The sequence below is a fragment of the Misgurnus anguillicaudatus genome, chromosome 17, assembly GCF_027580225.2.
Source record: "Misgurnus anguillicaudatus chromosome 17, ASM2758022v2, whole genome shotgun sequence".
In the NCBI taxonomy this organism is placed as follows: domain Eukaryota; kingdom Metazoa; phylum Chordata; class Actinopteri; order Cypriniformes; family Cobitidae; genus Misgurnus; species Misgurnus anguillicaudatus.
Window position 1 is genome coordinate 34,415,591 of NC_073353.2, and position 25,716 is coordinate 34,441,306.

At 36.5% G+C, this 25,716-nt stretch overlaps 1 protein-coding gene across 1 annotated transcript in view; it reads right to left on the reverse strand.

The window, feature by feature from the left end:
- The window catches only part of ttn.2 (titin, tandem duplicate 2), a 172,590-nt gene that overhangs the window by 93,853 nt on the left and 53,021 nt on the right, over window positions 1–25,716 (reverse strand). The window contains 42 exon segments of the mRNA XM_073854795.1: window positions 174–1,721; window positions 2,071–2,112; window positions 2,434–2,502; window positions 2,605–2,673; window positions 3,571–3,636; window positions 3,852–3,932; window positions 5,477–6,811; window positions 7,320–7,418; window positions 7,659–8,345; window positions 8,654–8,779; window positions 9,074–9,184; window positions 9,529–9,654; window positions 9,990–10,100; window positions 10,428–10,553; window positions 10,858–10,968; window positions 11,164–11,283; window positions 11,710–11,781; window positions 11,947–12,003; window positions 12,678–12,749; window positions 14,534–14,584; window positions 14,910–14,960; window positions 15,051–15,107; window positions 15,223–15,249; window positions 15,335–15,412; window positions 15,493–15,702; window positions 15,992–16,255; window positions 16,349–16,616; window positions 16,788–16,871; window positions 16,982–17,165; window positions 18,327–18,600; window positions 18,708–18,824; window positions 19,203–19,490; window positions 19,723–20,010; window positions 21,272–21,559; window positions 21,668–21,955; window positions 22,811–23,089; window positions 23,181–23,459; window positions 23,546–23,824; window positions 23,938–24,225; window positions 24,684–24,962; window positions 25,061–25,342; window positions 25,429–25,707. Of these exon segments, the coding sequence (XP_073710896.1) occupies window positions 174–1,721; window positions 2,071–2,112; window positions 2,434–2,502; window positions 2,605–2,673; window positions 3,571–3,636; window positions 3,852–3,932; window positions 5,477–6,811; window positions 7,320–7,418; window positions 7,659–8,345; window positions 8,654–8,779; window positions 9,074–9,184; window positions 9,529–9,654; window positions 9,990–10,100; window positions 10,428–10,553; window positions 10,858–10,968; window positions 11,164–11,283; window positions 11,710–11,781; window positions 11,947–12,003; window positions 12,678–12,749; window positions 14,534–14,584; window positions 14,910–14,960; window positions 15,051–15,107; window positions 15,223–15,249; window positions 15,335–15,412; window positions 15,493–15,702; window positions 15,992–16,255; window positions 16,349–16,616; window positions 16,788–16,871; window positions 16,982–17,165; window positions 18,327–18,600; window positions 18,708–18,824; window positions 19,203–19,490; window positions 19,723–20,010; window positions 21,272–21,559; window positions 21,668–21,955; window positions 22,811–23,089; window positions 23,181–23,459; window positions 23,546–23,824; window positions 23,938–24,225; window positions 24,684–24,962; window positions 25,061–25,342; window positions 25,429–25,707 (9,810 nt within the window).

A 25,716-nucleotide genomic window follows, 5' to 3' on the forward strand; every position in this document is an offset into this window, starting at 1 on the left:
CCACACATTGAAGATTGAAGATCAAGGAGGCGGCAGACAAGATTTAGAAATTGTATGAAGATGGACATGGATGTGGAAATGGAAATTATCTGGGGTAAAAAACAACAGGGAGCTGAATTCCATACCACAGGAAGTGAGGCATTCACTGATGTAGTTCATAGCCAACCTCTCACCTCGTCTACTCCCTGGCATCCCAGGAGTTTCAAGTGCCCCTTCCTCCACATATCTATCTTCTGAGCCTTCTGAGCCGTAACTTTCTCGAGAAGCAACCTCCCATCTCCATGTATCATCCTCATCTTCAGGTTCAACCTTACCCTCATCCTCTGCTTCTTCAAATACGTCTTGCTCAGGTTGAGCCGGAGTTGGCAATTTTCTTAACTCTACAGCTTTAGGAGATTCTTTAGGTTTCACTTCTGGAGGTGAAACCTTTTTAGGCACTTTCTTCAAAGTAACAGCCTCAATTGACTCTTTGGGAGAAATAATTTTTGGCTTCTTTGCCAAATCCTCGCTTGGCTTTTTCTCTATGGGTTTTATTTTCTCAACCTTGGGTGAAGGGACTTTTTTCGGCTCTAAATCTTTCTTTGCAAGTTCTTTCTTCTCAGGCTCTTCTTTCTTTACTGGTTTTAGAATAATTTCTTCTTTTTTCTCTGCCTCTTTAGGTAAAACACCCTTTTTAAGGACTATGGGCTTCTTCTCATCCTCCTTTGGTGTAATTTCCTTTTTTACAGGTGTAACCTTCTTAGGAAGCATCTCACCATCTTCTGCAGGTTCTTTAACTGGTATCTTCTTGATACTTGGTTCTTTTTCAATTTCCTCTTTTGGTGTTTTACTAAGTGGAGTCAACTCTATTGGTTTTGTCTCTTTTGGCTTTGGAACCTCCTTTTCTTGTGGTGACCCAGTTGAAGGTTTTTTCGCAAATGGCTTCAACTGGACTGTCTCAGGCTCCTGAGTTTGAGGGGGAATTTTCTTTCCTTTAAACAACTTCTTTTTCGGATCAGTGTCGACTTCATCTTTTGGAGGTCTGCCTACAGGCTTTACTGTAACTTCATCTGGTTCCTTTTTGTCAGGAATGTATGGCTCTTCTCTTTTCGTAGGGGCATCAGCTTCTCTTGGCTTATCAATCTTTTTAGGTCGCTCACCATCCTTAAATGCAATTGGTTCCCTACTTCTTTCAAAAGATATGGGTTCTCTTTCTTTTTCGTCTTTTTTGGTGTCCTTCTCTGCTTCAGGTGGTGGTTTTACAGGTTTCTCAAATGGTTTTAATTTAACACTTTCTTCTTCTTTAGTGTCTAGTGGTAACTTCTTAACCTTTTTCAGCGCTAGGCCAGGCTCCTCAGGAGTTTCTTTTTTAGGAACCTTTGCTGCAATCTTCTTCTTTGCTTTATCATCTACTTCGCTTTCTGGTTTTATAAGCTGTGGTTCTTGATCAGGTTCTACTGGCTTCTTTTGGTCAACCGCAGGTGCCTTTTTATCAACCTTCTTGCTAGTTTCATAAGTCTCAAGATGTATTTCAGCCTCATAACTTTCAGTTATTACAACCTGAGTTTTAGCCTCAGCATACACTATCTTGCTTTCTTCATGCTCCTCTTCTTGTGTTTTGACCACTTTTCTCAGCTTTACCATTTCTTGGTCCTTCTCCTTTTCTTTGTATACTCTTGTAGTTTTCTTCAAGACTGGCATTTCAGTCTTTTCCTCTTCTTGCTTCACTCTAAGAACTTTGCCTTTAGATTTGAAAACGTATGACATTACAAAGCGTACAAAAGAAACACGCATAGCACTGCAAACAAATCCTTTGGTCTCCTAATACATCAAACTTTGACATGACATAAAACATAACATATAAAACATAAAAGACAGGGCTAAAGAACACCACTGACAAAAAACAGACAAGGAAGAGACTGACAACGTACTGTACAACATATTTCAATACACGTAAACTTGCAACATATTTCAATACACATAACACAATTCAGAACTTCACTTTAAATCAAAAATTAAATTGAAGGGAACCTCTCATCTAAAAACCACCGACCACCTGTGGGAAATGGTAACAGATTAAAATATTCTTACCTTTCTTTACTCCAGGTGCAGTAACTGGTTCCTTTTCACCATCTGATTAAAATATGTGGTCACAAAGTTACAATCAAACAACTTTTAGAATGTGTTCAACTTATTTTATTATGCAGAAAGATGTTGTATGGATTACTTTATGGCTCATACATACCATATGCACATATACAGACTGTTTATCAATAGCGCAAACAAGACACAACATGACAGACAGTTTGCATAATTGCAAAAGTTTTTACATTAAGAAGCAAATTGTGACCTACCTTGGATTAATATGAATTTTGATTTAAATAAAGGTTAATTTTCAAAAGATTAATGTAAGATAAAAAGTAAGAGATTGTTGATGGATCTCTGTGTCAGTACCTTCCGCTGGTGGTACTGGCTCTTTCTTTGGAGCGGGAGGTGCTTTCTCAGCCTCCTTGGGAGTAGGTACTTCAAAGGAAATTTCGAAGATCGGATGAGAATTATAATCTAGTCTATTAAGAAAATGAATTACCATCCCATGACAAGAATGTAGACTTATGACTAAAATACCTTTTGTTGGAATTATCTTCTCTTCCCTGGGCTTGAGTTTATCCTCAGGTTTCTTATCACGCTCTTTAGCTTAAAATAGAGCATTTCTTGATGTCAGAATTCACATTTAAAGACACTAAAGATAACACAATGTAATGCAAGAATTGAAACATAAACCTCTGTGGAGGTCAATAAATAGACACATACAGTGGACTGACTTTACATGGATGACATACGATACATAAAACGATAATAATATATACATAATAACATAATACAAAACATAGGTATGACAAATTGGTTATTTATGGTATAATATATGCAAAACATTTTCAATGACATCAGATTATTCTTGTGATTTTAGTCTCATATTTTAGATTTTCAAGTAACACTTGAAAAGATATATAATACTGATGTTTGTTGTGGAATAAACACTGAATTAAGAATTAATTTACGAATCAAACACCCAACAACACACATAAAAACTTGACAGGACATGCAAGCACTCCAAAAAGACTTAATGGCATACAACAATGTGACAAAATGAAAAAGTGCACACACATAAATGCTCACCTGCCACTTTAACTTAAAAAATAATATCTTTAACAATAACTTTTTTAATTTGTGGTACAACGTAAGTGTGGTTCATTAAGTGTGAACCTTCCATTTAGACCATTGTTGTAACAGTAAAGAAACAGTCATAAAAACACAAAACACATAAAACACACAGCAGACATAAATAAAACAAACATGACAACAGAACAACATAAGTGTGAGACTTCCATTTAGACCATTGTTGTAAGAGCAAAGAAACAGAGTCATTATTTGGACCATCATACAAAACAACAAGTAAAGACACATACCAAACACAAATCAAACAGACCAACATGACAGCAAATACACATTGTATTAGGGCCCTCTAATTAGGTTAAGGTTGTGCAAACAAACAAGTATCAATGTAAGACAAAACATATACAAATAAAGTACCTTCTAATGGGGAAATTGCCTTTTCCTTAGGCACTGCAGCAGGCTCTAGAGATGGTTTCTTTGCCACTGTAAAAATTATAGACATGTTTATAAACAAAAGAATTCAGAAACTAACAAAAAAGATATGAAATACATATAACGTTTGACTTAATATATACGGCTTTAACAAACAAACCAAAAAGAACCACCACATGAAAAAACACCACAAACAAAACCACATAAAGTTTAGTTTGACATATAAAGAGATTGTTGATGTTAATATCCCCATAAGTACTCTGTACCTTCTGCGGGAGGAACTTTTTTCAGAGGCTCTGGTGTCTTCTCAGGCAAAGGTTTCTTCTTAGGTTCTGCTGGTTCTGCCACTTTACATTAAAATAAATTTGTACGTTATAAACTGCAAACGTAGGTCATTACTTTCAGAAGATCAAGATATCTAATTCCTGAAGTACATAATTAAGACAAAGAACATATTACAGACACATAATAATAAATACATTGATTAAGAGGGTTAAATATATTGAATGGATAATATGTATGACTTACAGACAATACAGAACATTCATGTTTGTGCAAATGTTAGTCAAAGTTTATGGTTTAAGTCTATGGTTAATAAGAGTAATGGTGAGACAACAGTTGGTCAGAGATTAAAAATGTTGGTTTTAGATGTAAGATGTTTGTAAGATCCATCTGTAGTTTTCTTGCTTTGTAAAAAAAAATAAAAAGATTCAAAGAAAGGGACATCCACAAACGTCTTCCAATATTTTGTTTCAAGAATAAAAAAATCCTTGTTGGAAAAAAGATCATTTATTTTTTTTCTAATGTTGGGATTCGAGGTTTGACCGACTTCCACATTTTACTCTAATCACTACAGAATATCTTCTCGTAAATTATAATATCTCTTAATAAATTGTATTATTTAACCTGTCATTGCATGTGCTTTAGAAGGCTCTTCACCAGAAAATGTTTCACTTTTTGACATTTGTGAACCGGCAATTTTCAAAATTATACAGAATTTTTTCTGTGATTCAGTTTTTTGATCTAAAAAAATCCTCTTTATTAGTTCCAGCTATAGTGGACTCTTGATTGAAGAACTTGGTTCCTTTCTTGCGTGTTAATTCTTCTACATATCCAAGAAAATGAGAAATAAAAAATATAATATTTTTGTGAGGAAGATAAATAAGTCTGGTTAGATAGACTTAATGGGCTTAATGTGTAGTTCTTAATTCAAGATACCATTTACTCTCTTTAAGAGCCATTAATGAAATGTATTAATTTTGAAAAGGCATTTTTTAATATATAACTTAATTAGGCTGCTTCAACTCTAAACTGTCAGTGAACTTTGGTATTTTTCCAGTTTGTACCACTTGAGGCTTGGTTTCAGGCACTTGAATACGATTAAAGATTGATGTGCTCAGTAATGGCAATGAGATACAAAGAAAAATGCGAGGATTGGTAGATGGAAAAATAAGAAAAGAAGGCAAAAAAAGAAAGAGAATGATGTTTGATTTTGATGTGCATTCAGACTTCTCATGTTTCTTTGTCACCGTAAGAGTTGTCCAGTATTCAGCTGTCTTTGTAACTCTTCTTTCGCAGACTCAATCAGTAAAATCCAACACAACTTGAGAAAGATTTCATTTTCTATCAGCACAGTTTTAGATAAATTCACCACTATTTGAACAAGAGATCACTCTAGCGAGTAGTAAGAAGTTAGTAAAGTAGATCATTCAAGAACTAGTTTGTCTTCTAGTTTGAACAGAACAGGGTGTTAGTGAAACATATACTGTAAGACCCAACACATATACCACACAAACCCAAGATATTAATAAATCAAAGAAGTTCAAGAAAACACAATTTAAAGAACGCAAGATTTAAAAGAGGAAAACACGGGCAATGACTTTCATTGTACCTTTTGTAGGAGCCACCTCTTTCTTTTGTTGTATAATTTCTTCTTTTTTAGAAGGAAGAGGAGTTTCTTTCTTTTGAGGCACTATGACCTCCTCTTTTTTAGGAGGAAGAACCTCTTTCTTTTGAGGCACCATGATCTCTTCTTTTTTAGGAGGAAGAACCTCTTTCTTTTGAGGCACAATAATCTCTTCTTTTTTAGGAGGAAAAACCTCTTTCTTTTGAGGTGCAAGGATCTCTTCTTTTTTAAGAGGAAGTACATCTTTCTTTTGAGGCACAATGATCTCTTCTTTTTTAGGAGGAAGAACCTCTTTCTTTTGGGGCACAATTTCTTCATCTTTTTTAGGAGGAAGAACCTCTTTCTTTTGAGGCACAATAATCTCTTCTTTTTTAGGAGGAAGAACCTCTTTCTTTTGAGGCACTATGACCTCCTCTTTTTTAGGAGGAAGAACCTCTTTCTTTTGAGGCACTATGACCTCCTCTTTTTTAGGAGGAAGAACCTCTTTCTTTTGAGGCGCAATGATCTCTTCTTTTTTAGGAGGAAGAACCTCTTTCTTTTGAGGCACAATAATCTCTTCTTTTTTAGGAGGAAGAACCTCTTTCTTTTGAGGCACTATGACCTCCTCTTTTTTAGGAGGAAGAACCTCTTTCTTTTGGGGCACAATTTCTTCTTCTTTTTTAGGGGGAAGAACCTCTTTCTTTTGAGGCGCAAGGATCTCTTCTTTTTTAAGAGGAAGAACCTCTTTCTTTTGAGGCGCAAGGATCTCTTCTTTTTTAAGAGGAAGAACATCTTTCTTTTGAGGCACAATAATCTCTTCTTTTTTAGGGGGAAGAACCTCTTTCTTTTGGGGCGCAATGATCTCTTCTTTTTTGGGAGTAAGAATCTTTTTCTTTTGAGGTACAACTTCTTCGTCCCTTTTAGGTGGAATAAGAATCTCTTTCTTTTGACTCACAATAACCTCAGCTTTTTTAGCAACAGGTATCACTTCTTCTTTTCTCTCTGGTTTTGGCTCAGATATCACAGTTTTCCTCTTGGACACACGTTCTTCTGTTTTAAGAATTGTAATGGAAACATCTTCTTTATCAGGAATAGAAGTCACTTCCAGTCTTGTAGGTATACTTTCTTTTTTCTCCTCTATAGTTTGTGTGTAAGTCATCTCTTTCTTCAGAGGCACAGCATCTTCTTGTAAAGTACTGACAGTCGGCTTCCTCTTGAGTGAAATTTCTTCAAATTTACTAACAACAGCAGCTGGTTTCTTCTGATTTATTTCTTCAAACAAATCTTTTCTCTGTGCAGCCAATACTGAAGGGACCTCTGGTTTCTTGGAAGGTTCTTGTACTTTGAAAGAATATTAAAGTTTAGATCAATGCTTCAAAACAAATGGTGAGACAAATGGAATGAAGTTCTGTTCCTAGGTCTCTTTTTAAGAAACGTTTCTATTTGTGTAAAAAGAATCTTCTATAAGAGATAAAGGTGGGGCAATGAATACGGTCTCAGGTGGAACAACTCCAAGTTCTTTAAAAGAAAAACGAACTAAAAGTCAAGAATTTTCTACAAAAGAAACTGAATGAGTATTTTTAAGCTCCCTCAATTCAAACTTTTAATCCATTAGTCCACAGACATCAATAATAATATTAATGATTACAGAGAAAGTCCCAAATAGATGAAACAAAGAGTTCATAATGTTTGTTTAATTCTTATAAAATTTAAGAGGCTTATCACACTCCATGGCAATCTGTTGAAACTTGCAAAACATTAAAGATAGCTGTACTCACTAAACTTCGCAAGATAAGAAGAAAAGGTGCAAAAGAGAAAGACTGGGAAAAGATGCTTGATTTTGATGTACCTTCAGGTTTCTCGTGTTCCTTTGACACTATAAGAGTCGTATCCAGCTGTCTTTGTAATTCTTCTTTCTCAGACTCAATCAGTGTAGAATCCAACACAACTTAAGAGAGCATTTCATTGTCTGTTAGCACGGTTTTAAGAAATATTTAAGAGAAAATTCACATCTATAAGATCAAGAGGTCACTCTAGCGAGTGTGAAGACGTTAGTAAAATAAAAAGATTGAAACAAGAAATGTGACACACAAGATTATTCAAACATATACAAGCACACTCAAAAGCATTTTAGGACAATAAAACAGTACAAGTTTAAAGGAACTAAAAGAAAAGAATATCAGTGTACCTTTAACCGGGGGAACCTCTTTCTTTTGTGGCAGTATGATCTCTTCTTTTTTAGGAGGAAGAACCTCTTTCTTTTGAGGTACAATGATCTCTTCTTTTTTAGGAGGAAGAACCTCTTTCTTTTGAGGTACAAAGATATCTTCTTTTTTAGGAGGAAGAACCTCTTTCTTTTGAGGCACAATGATCTCTTCTTTTTTAGGAGGAAGAACCTCTTTCTTTTGAGGCACAATGATCTCTTCTTTTTTAGGAGGAAGAACCTCTTTCTTTTGAGGCACAATGATCTCTTCTTTTTTAGGAGGAAGAACCTCTTTCTTTTGAGGTACAATGATCTCTTCTTTTTTAGGAGGAAGAACCTCTTTCTTTTGAGGTACAATGATCTCTTCTTTTTTAGGAGGGAGAACCTCTTTCTTTTGAGGCACAATGATCTCTTCTTTTCTCTCTGGTTTTGGCTCAGAAATCAATATTTTCTGTGACACTTCCTCTGTCTTAAGAATTGAAATAATAATTTCTTCCTTTTTAGGAACAGCTATCTCCGGGGCGAGAATTATCTCTTCTTTTGAGAGGGTCTCTCTTTTTTCCAATTTACTAACAACAACAGCTGTTTTTTTATGAATGATCTCTTCTGTCAAATCTTCTCTCTGTGCAGCCACTACTGAAGGGACCTCTGGCTTCTTGAAAGGTTCTTGTACTTAGAAAGAATATTAAAGTTAAGAACAATGCTTTAAATCGCACTGGTTTAAGAATGAGATAAGATGTGTGAAAGACTTCATATGAAGGTATGAAAGTATTTAAGATATAAGACAAGCCTTTACATTGCATATACATCATGACATACAGACATAAGATACAAAGCTAATTAGCATATGCAAAAAGCTATTAATATCGCAAGAGAAAGACATTTAAATAAATTAAAGCCACTGTAAGATCATGCTTTTCCCATAAGAGTGTGGCTTCATACAAACACACAACATAAAACAGATAAAAGTGAGCGTCTACCTTTCTTTGGGGGTGGTTCCTTTGGAGCTTTAATGATTTGTTCAGGTTTAGGTGGTACTGGTTTAAGTGGTACTGGTTTAGGTGGTTCTATCTTTTTGGGTTCTGGTTTCTTGTCCTCCACAAGAACTTCAAAGAACATTCATTGCATTGTTTATAGCTTTACAGCTTACAGTTTTTTTGACAACATATTAAAGAAAACAAAGAACAATGTGCTTCCTAATGGAAGCTAGACAATTGCAACAACAAATACAAACAAATGAAAAGATTTTTGCTAATAAGCATATGCAAAACCCAAATAATATCGCAAGAAAAAGACATTTGCATAAATTAATGCCACTGGTAAGGTCATGCTTTTTCGCATAAGAGTGTGGCTTATTCATACAAACACACAACCTAAAACAGATAAAAGTAAGCATCTACCTTTCTTTGGGGGTGGTTCCTTTGGAGCTTCAGTGATTTGTTCAGGTTTAGGTGGTACTGGTTTAGGTGGTTCTATCTTTTTGGGTTCTGGTTTCTTTTCCTCCACAAGAACTTCAAAGAACATTCATTGCATTGTTTACCACTTGTTTTTTGAGATAACATATTTAAGAAAACACCGAACATACAATGTGCTTCCTAATGGAAGCTAGACAATTGCAACAACAAATACAAACAAATTAAAAGCTTTTGAACAAGGTAGCAAGACAAACCACATATATATCATGACATACAAACATAAGATACATCGCTAATAAGCATATGCAAAAACCTAATAATATCGCAAGAGAAAGACATTTGCATAAATTAAAGCCACTGTAAGGTCATGCTTTTTCGCATAAGAGGGTGGCTTATTCATACAAACACACAACCTAAAACAGATAAAAGTGAGCGTCTACCTTTCTTTGGGGGTGGTTCCTTTGGAGCTTCAATGATTTGTTCAGGTTTAGGTGGTGCTGGTTTAGGTGGTTCTGGTTTAGGTGGCTCTATCTTTTTGGGTTCTGGTTTCTTTTCCTCCACAAGAACTTTAAAGAACATTCATTGCATTGTTTACAGCTTGTTTTTTGTGACAGCATATTAAAGAAAGCACAAAACCATACAATCTGCTTCCTAATGGAAGCTAGACATTTGCAGCAACAAATACAAACAAACGAAAAGCTTTTGAATAAGGTAGCAAGACAAACCACATATATATCATGACATACAAACATAAGATACAGACTTGTGCAAAACCTAATAATATCGCAAGAGAAAGACATTTGCATAAATTTAAGCCACTGGTAAGGTCATGCTTTTCCCATAAGAGGGTGGCTTATTCATACAAACATACGACATAAAACGGATAACAGTGAGCATCTACCTTTCTTTTTGGGTGGTTCCTTTGGAGCTTCAATGATTTGTTCAGGTTTAGGTGGTACTGGTTTAGGTGGTTCTATCTTTTTGGGTTCTGGTTTCTTTTCCTCCACAAGAACTTTAAAGAACATTCATTGCATTGTTTACAGCTTGTTTTTTGTGACAACATATTAAAGAAAACACTAAACATACAATGTGCTTCCTAATGGAAGCTAATCAACAAATACAAACAAACGAAAAGCTTTTGAACAAGTTAGCAAGACAAACCACAGATATATCAAGACATACAAACATAAGATACAGGCTTATGCAAAAACCTGATAATATTGCAAGAGAAAGACATTTACATAAATTAAAGCCACTGGTAAGGTCATGCTTTTTCCCATAAGAGTGTGGCTTATTCATACAAACACACAACATAAAACAGATAAAAGTGAGCGTCTACCTTTCTTTGGGGGTGGTTCCTTTGGCGCTTCAATTATTTGTTCAGGTTTAGTTGGTACTGGTTTAGGTGGTTCTGGTTTAGGTGTTTCTAGCTTTTTGGGTTCTGGTTTCTTTTCCTCCACAAGAACTTCAAAGAACATTCATTGCATTGTTTACAGCTTGTTTTTGTGACAACATATTAAAGAAAGCACAAAACATACAATGTGCTTCCTAATGGAAGCTAGACAATTGCAACAACAAATACAAACAATTGAAAAGCTTTTGAACAAGGTAGCAAGACAAACTAATAAGCATATCCAAAACCTAATAATATAGCAAGAGAAAGACATTTGCATAAATTTAAGCCACTGGTAAGGTCATGCTTTTTCCCATAAGAGGGTGGCTTATTCATACAAACATACGACATAAAACGGATAAAAGTGAGTGTCTACCTTTCTTTTTGGGTGGTTCCTTTGGAGCTTCAATGATTTTTTCAGGTTTAGGTGGTACTGGTTTAGGTGGTTCTATCTTTTTGGGTTCTGGTTTCTTTTCCTCCACAAGAACTTTAAAGAACATTCATTGCATTGTTTACAGCTTGTTTTTTGTGTGACAAAACATATTAAAGAAAACACCGAACATACAATGTGCTCCCTAATGGAAGCTAGACAATTGCAACAACAAATACAAACAAATAAAAAGCTTTTGAACAAGGTAACAAGACAAACCATACAACGATAAGAAAAAGCGATGAAAGGTACCTTTGCCTGGAGGTAATTCAACTTTCTCCACAGGTGTAGGCTTAAGTTCAGGCTTAGCCTCAGGTACTGGTACAGCTTTAGGTTTAGCTTCAGGAGCAGCTGTTTCAGTCACTACTTTATCTAATGAAGAAGAGCATTAGTTCACTCGCAACGTTTCGGAAGAGTCCGGGCATTACTGATAAAAACAATTTGAAACAGAAAAACTGAAGGTACGACAGAAATATTAAGACAAAATGGACAAATAAGAACTAGCACCCTTTAAAACATAACAGGTGAAGAAAAGACATTATTAAATGTCTACATAAGTTGATCGTATTACAGACAGACAATCCAGTTCCAGCAGAAAACAAACATTTAAACAAAATATCTACATTCACTAGACAAATTCACAATAGGAGTCGATCACACTGGAACTGAACATACACAGTATATACAGCACACACAAACACATATACATGTAAACATAATATATCTATGCACACATTAAAGTGTAAGAAAACAATTATTTCATACAAAGTCTTTGTACAACAGTTTTCTGCACAATACCTTTGGGTGTGGGACGTTCTCTTGGCTCTGGTACTGTGACTGCAGTAGCAATTTCCTCCACAGGCATTTTTCCTTTTTGGAAAATTGTCATGACAAATCAGTTAGAAGATTATTAATTCGGACAAAACATACCTATATGGCAGTACAGAAAGTTGACACAAAAGACGGCATAAAAAGTAAAGACATTATTGGTGCTCAAAGACAACAAAAAAGCACAAGGGACAGAGAACTCAATACCTTCCCGAGGTTTTTTCTCTGCTGGTGGAGATGGTTTCGCCTCACCTTCATCGAAATCTTTGAGGAGAACAGTTACTCATTAATTTGACAGAACTACTAGCTTCAACTTAGACATCAACCTTGTGAAAATATCAAGAAAATGACATTTACACATAGACAAACCAAGAAACATACATATTATAAAGTACAGTATCCATACATTCATTCATTAAGAATTTATACAAAATATAAAACAATGTTATTGCACACATTGTAAGAAAAAATAGTCAAAATGTGTACCCCAGCTGTTACTCGGGCAGTACTCTTTAAAAATATGTCCTAATATGTACCATTAGGTTCAGTTAAGTATACATTTGGTACCTTTGAGATACAAATATGTATCTTTGAAGTTCTAATAAGCTATTTTTGGTACCAATATGTACCTTTTTGGTAATATAATGATCTCTTTAGGTACAAATGTGGCCATTTTTTCTGACAGTGCAAGCAACATTTAAAATGCAAATTAAACTGTTTTGCATTTTCACATATTTTTTTCAAATTATTTAAAATATCAAGAAACGTACACAACAGTACACAACATAAAAAACAACGAACACCATACAGTTAAAGATATTAAAGTTTACACAAACATACACATTTACAAACATATTCAATTTAAACTGAACCTAATGGAAGTGTGTTTGTCAACAAGTAGCTTAAAAACAACCAGACATTTTTTTTTCAATTTGTACCTTTAGTTGGAGCTACTTCTCTCACTGCTACTTTCTTTCTTTGGACAGCCTCTTCAATCGGCTCCCTTCGTTCTGTTGAGACATAGAGAAACTTAGAAATAATCCCAAAATCAAGTCAAGTCAATTATAGCTTTATGGTCATTTCAACCATACATAGCATTGCAGTAGATAATGAAATTTGTAGATGTTTCTCCAGGGCCATGGTGCTACACAGACACTACACAACATAAAACACAGAGACGAGGACTAGCCACATAAGAGATTAACCTAGCCACATAAAGTGCACTCACCGCTTTACAGGATTATTGTGACAAGAAAAACTCACAGACTTGACTATAAGAAATATGTTAAAAGTATAAATGAATACATTTGGCCAATTAAATGTTATTTTGGTAGTTACATATGGGCAATTCCATGAAAATGTCAACCTTATTCTGGAAAGTAAAGTTTCAAAAGTTTTTAACCATACTCAAATCTAAGATGTAAATATTTGGTGGTTTAAATACCCGCAATGTCTCTATTAAAGTTTTAAAAGCATTTTTATGTACACATATTTTATAACTGTCACATCCATAACGCTGATTCTTCCTCATAAATGCGCATACAAAAAAAATACTTTGAAGAGCAATCTCTTCTCTATTTGTTGGGCATTAAAGGGATAGTTCACCCAAAAATAAAAATAATTTCATTAATGACTCACCCTCATGTCGTTCCAAACTCGTAAGACCTTCGGAGCACAGTTTAAGACGTTTTATATTTAGTCAGAGAGCTTGTTGACCCTTCATTGAAAATCTACGTACGGTATACTGTCCATGTCCAGAAAGGTAATAAAAACATCATCAAAGTAGTCCATGTGACATCAGTTGGTCAGTTAGAATGTGTTGAAGCATCAAAAATACATTTTGGTCCAAAAATAACAAAAATTATGACTTTATTCAGCATTGTCTTCTCTTCTCGCTTGCGCGAGACTAAGGTCACGTGAATGCAGTGACGCGGCTGACGTGTTATCTGGTGCACCCCAGCTGTTTTTTTTTTGTGCGCCCGGGCCTCGTTTACAGTCTGAGGGAGACGCACGCTGTAAGTTTGAAAAAAAACCTTCACAAACATGTCTGAGGATAACACGTCATCTGCGTCACTGCAGTCACGTGACTTTAGTCTCGCACATGCGCTTCACATCAGACGCGTTAGAGAAGACATTGCTGAATAAAGTAATAATTTTTGGACCAAGGTGTGTTTTCGATGCTTCAACACGTTCTGGCTGGCCCACTGATGTCGCATGGACTACTTTGATGACTAGTTTTCATTTTTCGGTGAACTATCCCTTTAATGCTTTTGGTTTGTGCATTTTAATTGATAGAATTCCTACAAAGTATGTTGACTCCCCAATATTTCTTTGACACATCCATAACGCATGAATGTTTCCTTCATCTACTATAGAAAACATAAGTATAGACTGATATTTTTCTGACGTCTGTACTTTATCATCAGGTGTTTATGACAATATAAACATATGGTTCAACATATTGGTAATAAATGTATTCTCAGAGAAATTATATAATACGTTTTGAATGCAAATGTCACATCCACAACGCTAGAATTGCCCATATAGAATCATAAAAAGAGAAGGATGAAAGTAAGACATCGGTATGACATTGACAAAACACATACAACACATACAACTTGAGTTTATATTGTAATATGAAGATACGGGAACATTAGACATTACATTGATTGACACAAAAACACACAACATGTTTTGTGAGCAAACATGAAGAGAGTATAAAAGATGGTAAGAAGGTTAGACAGGATGGTGATTATAAGATTACATTTGTCGACCCATAAGGTCTCAGTAATACCTGTAACAGATATTTCCTCTATAATTGTCTCCTCTGTCCAGCTCACAGATTCTAATAAAGGGTAAAAAGGTGTTACATGCGTCCAAAGAAAAAAACACTTTTGTTGCTGATGTTTTTGTTTTAATGTAGAAAAGTTACTTGGTTATTTCACGCAGGATGTTTGGTAAGAAACAAACCAAAACGTACGCAATCATATTATTTCTTTTATTATTATGTTTTAACTGATTGAGTGTTAAAGGATGAAGTTAATATTGATATTTGCGGTTAAGTAATTGTTTTAAAATTTGTTGAGTGATGAAATTGATGGAAATGATGATGAATCTTAAAAATGAATTAGGGGAAATTAGTTTATTGCCACATAAAGAGTGGAGTTTACCTTGCATTTCCATTTCTTCTTCATAATGATAATACTCCACAGAAGATTCAGCTTTTTAAATACAATAAACGTATAAGTCTCTCATCCTGAGGATAATGACTTACTGTTAGATTTTTGAAACTAAAGAAATCCAAATCTTACCTTCCATGGTTATTGCAGATGGTGCCTCAGGCACTTTTATTGACGTATCTGGGATATCTGTGAGAGTATTTGACAGTTTAGTTTAGCTTAATTCGTTCATTACGAATAATCTATCAATGTGCAACCACATCTTATATTAAACGTAGCTGTCTTAAAAAACTAAAATACTTACCATACGGTATTCTTTCTATCTCAATTTCTGAGAAAAAAAGAAAAAAGGAATTTAAGAAGCTTTCAATTACTAGAAGTGTTAGTCGAGAAAATGCGACGAACGCTGTACCGACCTTTGCCTGACAGATAAAGCTCAGCTGTGCTTTTAGCTTCACCCCTGGGCTCCAATCTTACAATGACCGAGTACACGCCTAAAGGATTATTGATTCGGTTAAATAGGCCTACTTGGGTAAAATGATCAAAACGGAAAATTGTGCCGTACTCCACAAACCTTCATCTTCGGAAGAAACGTTGCGGATGATCATGAAGTGGCGCCGTCCTTCACTTCGGAAGGTATATTTGGGGCTCTCTTTAAGCTCCCATGTGTCCTTATACCATGTTACAATAGCGTTGTCGAAAGACACTTCACACTCAAATGTGGCGGATTGATGTTCTCGCACCACAATGTTCTGGATGCGTTTGGTGAAATGTATTTGCTCAGCTAAAAAGAGATGATGGTGGATTAGAAATAAAATCTGTGGTGTTGGAAACTTTTCACTCTTTGTATTTTAGTGGGTAACTCAAAACGTTAGGTTAAACTTTTCAATCTATTTATGTGCCATCACGGTTAGCCATTGAAGAATGTGAAGATCAAATCTTGCAAGTATTCTTGAGAAATAAGAGTTTTGAGTTTCTTCGTTAGATGTGAAGATTCAAAGATGATGGTAGAAGAGGTTAGTAGGATGGTTTATTCTTTAGTAAAGAAGATTCGGACAAAACAACATACACACCTTCGACCCAAAGATTTGCAGTCGTTTCAAGATTTTTATATTTGCAGGTATATTCTCCTTGGTCTTCCGGTCTAACGTCTTTGATTAAGAGCTTCTGAGTGTAATCGGCAACAGCAAATGTATATTTGCTGCTGTGAGACTCTAAAACCTTCCCATTTTTAAACCACTGGGTTTTTGCATTAGGTATAGAGAATTGGCATGTCAATGTACATGTTTGGCCTTCCTTACCAGCCACATCTTGCAAATGCTCTTCCACTTCAGGTTCTGCAGAAACAATAAGGATCAATATGGTAAAAAACGTTTAGTGAAAATAATGAAATCAAACTAAAACCAGAAAGAAATGATGTCGCTACATACCCAGAACTGTCAGTTTGGCACTGGAGATATGTGGGCCACACACAATACGGTAATTGCCCTGATCTCTGGTCTGGCAATCTTTGATCCTCAAGATGTGACAATCACCCATAACTTTGATTTCATACTTGTCGCTACTGTCGAGTTTTTGGGTTCCTTTATACCAGGTCAGTGTGATTTCAGGATAGTTAATCTTGATCTCACATGCAAACACAGCATCCTTCTCAACGAATGCTGTCTGGTCTGTGATGTCACGCACCAGAGTCACAGGCTGCATAGTACACAAAGAAAACACATTAACACTTTCACTATAAAAAAACAATAAAAATACTTTCTCAAACATCTTTTTTATGTGTTTGGAAAATTTGAAGAATACTTTGTTGGGAATGCCCCCATTTTTGGTTTAAGCGAAAAATCTTTATGTACAGCAAAGATGGCACACCTCAGTTTGTTCCATTCTCTTTTGCAAATCAGATACGAGTTTAGCCAAATCCTCCTCAGACTCCCTTGCACTAAGTTCCACTTCCTGAAATGAAATAATAAAAAGTATTATTACACAATAAATACAATTTACTGCCATTCTTGCCTATTTCTTTGAACAAATTTTTGAAATGTTTATATGTGCATGAGTCTTACCGGTCTTCCACTTTCTTGTTCCTTTTCCCTCTTCAAAAACTCAATGGCTTGAAGGATACCACGGTAGTCTGTGATTCCATACATGCGAGCATATTTCTCATACTCCTTGGGATCAACGTTTCTAAGCAACTCAACAATGTCGATTTCCTGTTCCTCTGGAGTGCTTTTCTGCTTTGATGGTGTCCTGTTATAAAAAACAATTTAGGTTCGTGAAGACTTTAGTAGCAACTAATTCAATTATTTACAACAGGTGGTTTGCTGGACCCTTGTGTTCATTAAGTGTTATTGCATGTGGTCAATAGAAACGGTGCTTATTAGAAAACCACGCCCACCGGGGGGAAAATAATCAATCCGTCTTCATTTACTTTGTATTGCGAGAGGCTGCCTCCTTGTCATTTCTGGCTTATAACAAAAATACAGAATAATGCCTAAAAGCTCTGTGTGACAGAGTGTATAGTTAACAAGCCAAAAAACACAGAAATACTTTTTAATAATCTGTCGACCCCAAAAAAACGAGCTTTAAGTGGAAAAGTGGATCGCCAAAAATCGTGCAAATGCGTGTTTCTCAATGAATAAATTTTAATGAATTACGGTGAAATGCTGGCACATCCAACAGCCAGAGGGCGCTCACGTGCCAAAACTCCAATTGTGCCACAGAAGAAGTACCATTACAAACACTATTCCAGGAAATGTCTATAAGAATATTTATATCGTCATTCTTCTAATTGTTTTTCAGGTATTTTCATGGTAATAAAAAAATATTTGGAATGATTTTGTTTAACGAGTGTTGCAAAAAGTTGAGCATGAAACAGAATCGCAGCCTTGTGATTCAGAATCGATTTCAGACAGGCATTTTTAATGGGACGTGCAATTTATCATCACAGCCCTACTACCTGTTAAAATGATTTGCAGCATCCGGGTTACCATGTGTTATTAGTTTTTGGGCGGTTGTTTTCTGGGAATAACAAACCTGGAAATGTCGCGACTGGACAATAAGAATCAAGCATTCCAATGAGCCGTGTAATAAATTTAGTTACATAATTAAAAAACTGACCAAAGCCTTTAAAAGTAGGCATTTATTGAAATGTCAGACTGAAGTAAATTAATAAGTAAAAAAATTTATTTAACGAACAGAAAGTGAATCAACATCTACTAGCATGCAGATTTAGTTCAATTCAGTGTATCAATAATGTTATGTATTTAGCAATTCATTTTAAATGAAAATGTCTGTAAATATTAAGGTGAAGTGGCAGACAGGTCTTTAGGACCATTTTGCAATATTATGGGGGGGGGTACCAATTAATCTCAATTATTATCTTAAGATATAAAAAACCCACACACTCACTTCTTTAGTGTGACCACCTCCGGTCCAGTCTCTTTCTTCTTTTCAACATTTAAGTCTGTGCTGCACTCAATTTCTCCGTGTTTGTTTGAGGCAACACATCGGTACTGGCCAGCGTCAGATTTGGTCACATCTTTGATATGCAGCTTGGCCTCTTGGCCCTTTTGTTCAATGTTGATTCGACCCCCGTGAGTCATCTGCCTCCATTTGCCCTTCATCCATTTAACATTGGGAATGGGATCCCCACCAACTTTGGCAATAAAGGTAGCTGTGCCCTCTGTAAGTACATACATCACACACAGCTTTGATAATATGTTCTTCTTCATTTAAACGTCAACCACAGAACCTGTTATTTAATAAAGTTGGAAAAGGAGAGTCACTTACTCTCAACGATATGAAGGCTCTTGGGCTCCTCAATGAAGAACAAGTTGTCCAGCTTTTTAACTGGTGGTGAAGGCACTGCCTGGGCCGGTGGAGGTGTTTCTGTTTTCTCTGTTATTGCTGAGATAAAAACACGTTTTGTTTAGCATTACCTTTAGAGAAGGCAGAAGACCTGTCACTATTTTCAAGAAGCACAATTGTAGGAACAATAAGTTAGCCAAGACAAAAATGGCAAAGAAGCGAGTTTTGGCTGAACTTAGCAATTTGTAGACATTAATGTGGACAAGAAACATCTGATTGGTCAAACAACAGTACTCAGTTAGTGGCCAGAAAACAGCAAGACAGAAAGCTAAATTAGATCAAACAACAAATAATTATTAGAAGAGTCTGAAATTCAGCCAACCGAGTGGCAAAGTTAGGTTGAAGCACACAAAAAGAAAATAAAGAATAAAATTAAAATGTAAACAAACATTGCACCTTACATAAAAAGGACAATACCTTTGATAGTGACTTTACTCTTGCAGAACTCACTACCAACATCATTGGTTGCCTTGCAGAGATAATCGCCTGTATCGGTCTTAGATACACTGACCATCTCCAATGTGGCTGTGCCATCAACAAATGTGATTTTGGTGCTTGGAGAGGAGGAAAGCTCTCGCCTGTCTTTCAGCCACTGAATCTTAAATGGAGGAGATCCACGTACATGGCAGCTAAGGGTGAGTGGCTCACCTTGAGTCACAGTAACCGGTTTAAGAGGTACATCAAAGCTTGGTGGTACCTTTTGCTCTGCATTCAAAAACCATTGTAAGATGATGAGAATGTTTTTTTTTTCAGAATCATACATTTAGTCCATACACAAAAACATTGGCATAGACGAGATGGTAACAAACAGTATGGAAATTTTGTACAAACATTGTTACAATTGTTTTATGATACACATAGCACATACCATAGAAAATACAAATATAGTAAGATGGTCAAACGTACACTAACAACAAGACATACAGTAAGTAAATACCTGTAATATGAACAGATGCTTCACAAGCAGCTGTTCCTGCTTCATTGGTGGCTTTGCATGTATATGTGCCACTATCGTGCACACGGGTTTTCTTGATGCACAGCACAGCCACGCTGTTCTTGAAAGTTACATCGTAACTGTCTGAGGTGAAGATTTCAGTGCCGTCTTTATACCAGTTCACAGTCAGTGGCTGTGATCCAGCTACCCGACCCTCCAGCTTCACCATTTTGCCCTCTGTGTCATCAACAGGTGAAGGCATTTTGGTAAAAGTTGGTGGATTTTTGCGCTCTATAGGAACAATGAATAAATGTGTTGTTAGAGAGCATGTACGAAATAGACAGTAAGTGTGTTTCTAAACACAAAGACCAAAAAGTATTTGTAAGAAATGCTCAACAGTTCCACATGTTGACAGGTTATAAGCAAAGCATGCAAAGAAAATGACAGGAAGACATACTGTCTAAAAGCTTAAGAAAGAAAGCAAGACACATTTAAGGGTCACTCCACATTTTTTGAAAGTAAATATTTTCCAGCTCCCCAAGAGTTAAACATTTCACTCTTACCGTTTTGGAATCCATTCAGCTGATCTCCGGGTCTGGCGGTACCACTTTAGCATAGCTTAGCATAATCCATTGAATCTGTTTAGACCATTAGCATCGCGCTAAAAATAACCAAAGAGTTTCGATACTTTTCCTATTTAAAACTTGACTCTTCTGTAGTTACATCAAGTACTAAGAACGACGGAAAATTAAAAGTTGATATTTTCTAGGCAGATATGGCTAGGAACTATAGACGGTTTCATCGGACGCACGTGCGCTGACGCGATACACGTCTGGATCCGAACTTTACTTCCGGTTTCGTTTTTTTTGTTGCTAAACTGAGCTCTTGAACAAATGCCTTGTCGAAAATAACAAATGTTTTAGTTTCCTAGGTAATCTATGTGTTGTTGTTTTTTGCTTGTTATATAAATAAACTACGTTTAAAGAACTTTGTTGTTATTTATTCTTAGCGGAGTTTACCGTAAGTTACGTGCGGACCACGACAGCCGCTTGTTTATGTTTGTACTGCTGAAACTGTCTATACTCTCATTCTGGCATAATAATCAAGGAGTTTGCTGCCGTAACATGGCTGCAGGCGGCACAATGATATTACGCAGTGCCTGAAAATAGTCCCCTGCTATTGAAAGTTATCAAGGGGACTATTTTCGGGCAGTGCGTAATATCACTACGCCTGCTGCAGCCATGTTACGGCAGCAAAGTCCTTGATTATTACACCAGAATGAGAGTAACTTTCCGTCGGTCTTGGTACACGATGTAACTACAGTAGAGTCAAGTTTTAAATAGAAAAAATATTGAAAACTCTTTGATAATTTTTGAGCATGATGCTAATGGTCTAATCAGATTCAATGGATTATGCTAAGCTATGCTAAAAGTGGTAGCGCCAGACCCGGAGATCAGCTGAATGGATTCCAAAACGGTAAGAATCAAATGTTTAACTCTAGAGTAGCTGGAAAATGAGCATATTTTCCCTTTAAAAGATAGTGACCAAATACCTTTCACAGAAACCTCTGTGGAACAAGAGTCCTTTCCGATATCATTACTCGCGTGGCAAGTGTAACGGCCCGAGTCATTCTTATCAGTCTTCAAAATTGTCAAATGAGCAGTGTTTTCCTCAAAAGATATCTTATAATTGCCGCCTGTGCGGATGTCTTTGTGATCCTTGGACCAAGTGACTTTAATTGGCAATGATCCTGTCATGTGGCACTCCAATTCAACAGGATTTCCCATCATGACCTCTACAGGCATTAGCTTTTTATCAAATACAGGTGCATATCTTGGCTCTGAAAAGTTAAGAGATAATGGCACATTTGTATTGTCACATTATAACATTCATCAAACAAAACAGGAAACATTTATTCAGAGAACTATACAGAAGAAAAGAAACAGACCTTGAAGTGTAAGTTTGGCTCTACATGAAGCAGTTCCAACACTATTGGTTGCGACACAAGTATATTCCCCAGAATGTCTCATTTCACCCTTGGTTATCTTTAGGACAGCAGAGTTATCATCAAAAGTCATTGTGTATTCTGCACTACTCCTAAGAGGTTCACCGTCTTTGAGCCAAGACACTTCCATAGGGGAGGATCCTGCTACACGACATTCAAACTGGACAGGCTGTCCTTCAGTTTGAGTAATGCTAGTAATTTTCTTAGGGACAGATGGTGGTGTTTTCACATCTGGAAAGAGAAACATTAGGAAAAGTCCATAGGTAATAGTCGTACAACGCAATTGATAGTTTTCATGTGTCGTTCGTGTGTTTTGTGACCTAAACATGTGTCTCTGTCCCCAGTGAGGAAAACAATCGAAGGCAGCCATCAGTCATATACAGTGACCACTTCATTAAAAGTAACCTCACAAAACACTGGATGTATAAATCATTGTATTTTTAGCATAAATCATATCTTTGCATAAATTTCTTACATGGATTGTGGTTGCATATTAAAGGGGACATTTCACAAGAATTTTATTAAGATGTCAAATAAATCTTTGGTGTCCCCAGAGTATGTACAGTATGTGAAGTTCTAGCACAAAATACCTTATAGATAATTTATTATAGCAAGTTAAAATTGCCACTTTGTAGATGTGAGGAAAATATGCCTTTTCTGGGTGTGTCCTTTGAAATGCTAATTAGTTGTATCCTGCACTAAATGGCAGTGCTGTGGTTGTATAAATGCAGATTAAGGGGCGGTATTATCCAAATGAGCCAAATTTCAATTACCTATTTTTTACATGCTTTCAGAGGTTTACCAAAACTGTTACTGGGTTGATCTTTTACACGTTTTCTAGGTTGATAGAAGCATTGAGGACCCAATTATAGCACTTAAACATGGAAAAAGTCAGATTTTCATGAAATGTCCCCTTTAAAAGGTAGTTTAAATAATCGTGTCTTTCAACACACGAAAAATTGACTGGCTTGTGCTGCCTCGGTTTCTTGACCACCAACCCCCCTGTTGGTCACGTGACTGAAAACTATCAATTGGGAAATTACAGGACACACACAGAACATTGATAAGAAATTACAGTAGTATCACCTTGTACGGTTAAGAAGCAGCTGGAAGAGGCAGATCCTATACTGTTTTCTGCCTTACATTTGTATTCACCAACGTCAGATTTCGCAACCTTAGTTAGTTTCAAGCAGGCAGTGCCTTTCAGAAATTCCATCCTGCAGGTTGGAGAAGATCGCACTTTGCCATCCGCCTTGAACCATGAGACTTTAATTTCAGGAGTGCCACTAATCTGGCATTTCAGACAAACTGCATCGCCCACAGTTACATCCATGGGTTCCAAGCTCTCGGTAAAGAAAGGGGGTTCTAAAATCGACAAATATATTCGTCTGAGACACAAAGACAAACAGGCACATTTACATTTAGTCTCTAAGAAACTTATACATCGACAACAAACCTAAAATGGACACTGCAGCATCGCAAGTGTCGTGTCCAGCATCGTTGGAAACCTCACAAGTGTAATTCCCAGCAGTCTCTTTGTCACTGTTTAGACACTCCAGGATGCAAGAGCTCTCAGTTGTTGTGATGTTATAGTTGTACGAGGAGTAAATCTCCTGGCCGTCTTTATACCATTTCACAAGAATTTTTGGGCTTCCCGCATATGTGCATTCAAGCATTAGCGATTTGCTCATTTCAACAGAGACATTCTTAAGCTTCTTGACGAAGTGCGCAGCCTCTGAATGAAAGAAATTATATACACTGTGAGACATGCAGCTATAACATTGGCAGGACTAAGTTAACATTAACTAAATTAAAACTAACCTTTAACGAACAAGTTCACAGGGCAATTTTCCTTCCCTGCATCATTAATGATCTGGCAAGTGTACTCGCCAGTGTGAGATTTGTCAATGTTGTAGAGCTCTAGAGTCGCAATATCTCCTTTCAAAGCGATCTCACAAGTTCTACCAGACACAATTTCCGTACTGCCCCTGAACCACTTCAGTTTCATTGGTGTACTTCCTGCGACAGTTGCTTTAAAAGTCACATTTGTACCTGGCAGAGCTTCCACCGGTTGAGGTATGGTCACAAAAGAAGGAGGTTCTGCAGCAAATATGACAAGGGAAATCTTGTGACGTGAACCGAATAGATTGCCAGTTCCAATTAGGATGAAAAGACAAATCAAATGAAATAGATCATTTTAAACAAACACTGACCTTTAACATCCAGAGAAGCAGATGTTTCTGCAGACCCCGCACTGTTTACAGCTTTACATTTGAACGTGCCCGAGTCTGACAGTTTCAAAGTTGCCATTTTCAATGTGCAGGTATTCTCAGCAAATGTAATCTCATAATTTGGTCCACTTTTGAGCTCCTCGTCATTATGGTACCAAGAGATGGCGAGTGGTGCAGAACCAGAGGCTTTACAATCCATTTCGATAGTTTTGCCAACTATACTCTGTGTATCCTTCAGTTTTCGTGAGAACGAAGGTGGGACAATTTTGTCTGTTTCACAAAAAACAAACATTCAACTTTCATATTTATCACATAAAATCTGACGAAATTCTGAAACGTAAAGAAATTATATATGTGACCCTGGACCACAAAACCAGTCATAAGCCAAAAATCATTAGGATGTTAAGTAAAGATCCTGTTCTATGAAGATATTTTCCTGCCATAAATATATATAAAAAATTATTCACATTATTTATGTCTTGCTAAAGACTTAATTTGGACAACTTTAAAGGCGATTTTCTCAATATTTCGATTTTTTTTTTTTGCAGCCTCAGACTGCACATTTTAAATAGTTGTATCCTGGCCAATTATTGACCAATCCTAGCAAACCACACAATAACGAAAAGCTTATTCATACAACTTTCAGATATGTATAAATCTTAATAAAAATATGACTGGTTTTGTGTTCCAGGGTCATATACTGTATTTGAAAAAGTTACATTACTAACCATAAACAGTTAGATGCATTTTGCAGCTATCACTGGCAACTTCATTCTTAACCTCAAAAGTGTATTCCCCAGTATCACTTTTCTCTGTTGTCAAGAACTTAAGACTGGAGATCATTTTTGAGAAGGTGATTTTGTATTTCCTGTCTGAAGACAGCTCCTCACCATCCTTGTACCATTTTGGTTGGAGCTCTGGAGTTCCAGATACAGTGCACTCAAAGGTGGCGGAGTCACCGGCTGTAACACTGACTGATTCGGTTTTATCCACAATAGCTGCAGGCTCTAAAAATGTGAAAGTATTATAATGTTAAATTTGGCTCAAATTTACAGAATGAGGGCAATGATCAGTGACAGAAAATGTTTAATACATTTTTACAAACCTAGGACAGTTAAGGTGGCTGTGCATTCTGCCACACCAGCATCATTTTTGATTTGGCAGGTGTATTTGCCAGCAGTGGTAGAGTCAGCTTTAAATACCCTCAGGGTGATTTCATTATTTTCAAACGTAATTTTCCTGTTATCACCATCTCTGAGAACGTGATCTTTATCCTGAACCCAAGACACTGTCATGGGCTGAGACCCCTTGACCTTAGCCAACAAAACCACCTCCTCACCAGAGATGGCTGTTGTACTGGATAATTTCTTCACAAAGGCTGGTGGTTCTGAATGGCAGGAAGATAATAATCAGAAATACACTACACAGGAAACCAAGTCTGTTAATATATCCAAGACTTGTGATCTTACTTACCTCTTAGCTTTATTGTGCCCTGGCAGACATCACTTCCTACGTTATTTGATGCCTTGCACTCATATTCCCCTGCATCTGAATCATCAAGGCCAAGAATGTGGAGAGTTGAAGAACCTCCCTCAGACACAAACTTATACTTCCTACTTTCCTTTAACTGCACTTTATCTTTAAACCAATTTATGTCAAAAGGTGCTGAGCCTTTCAGCTCACAGGCGAGACTGGCATCTTTGCCCTTCAGCCCCTCGACCGGTGTTGGTTTTTTGTGGAAAACTGGTGGTTCTACAAAAA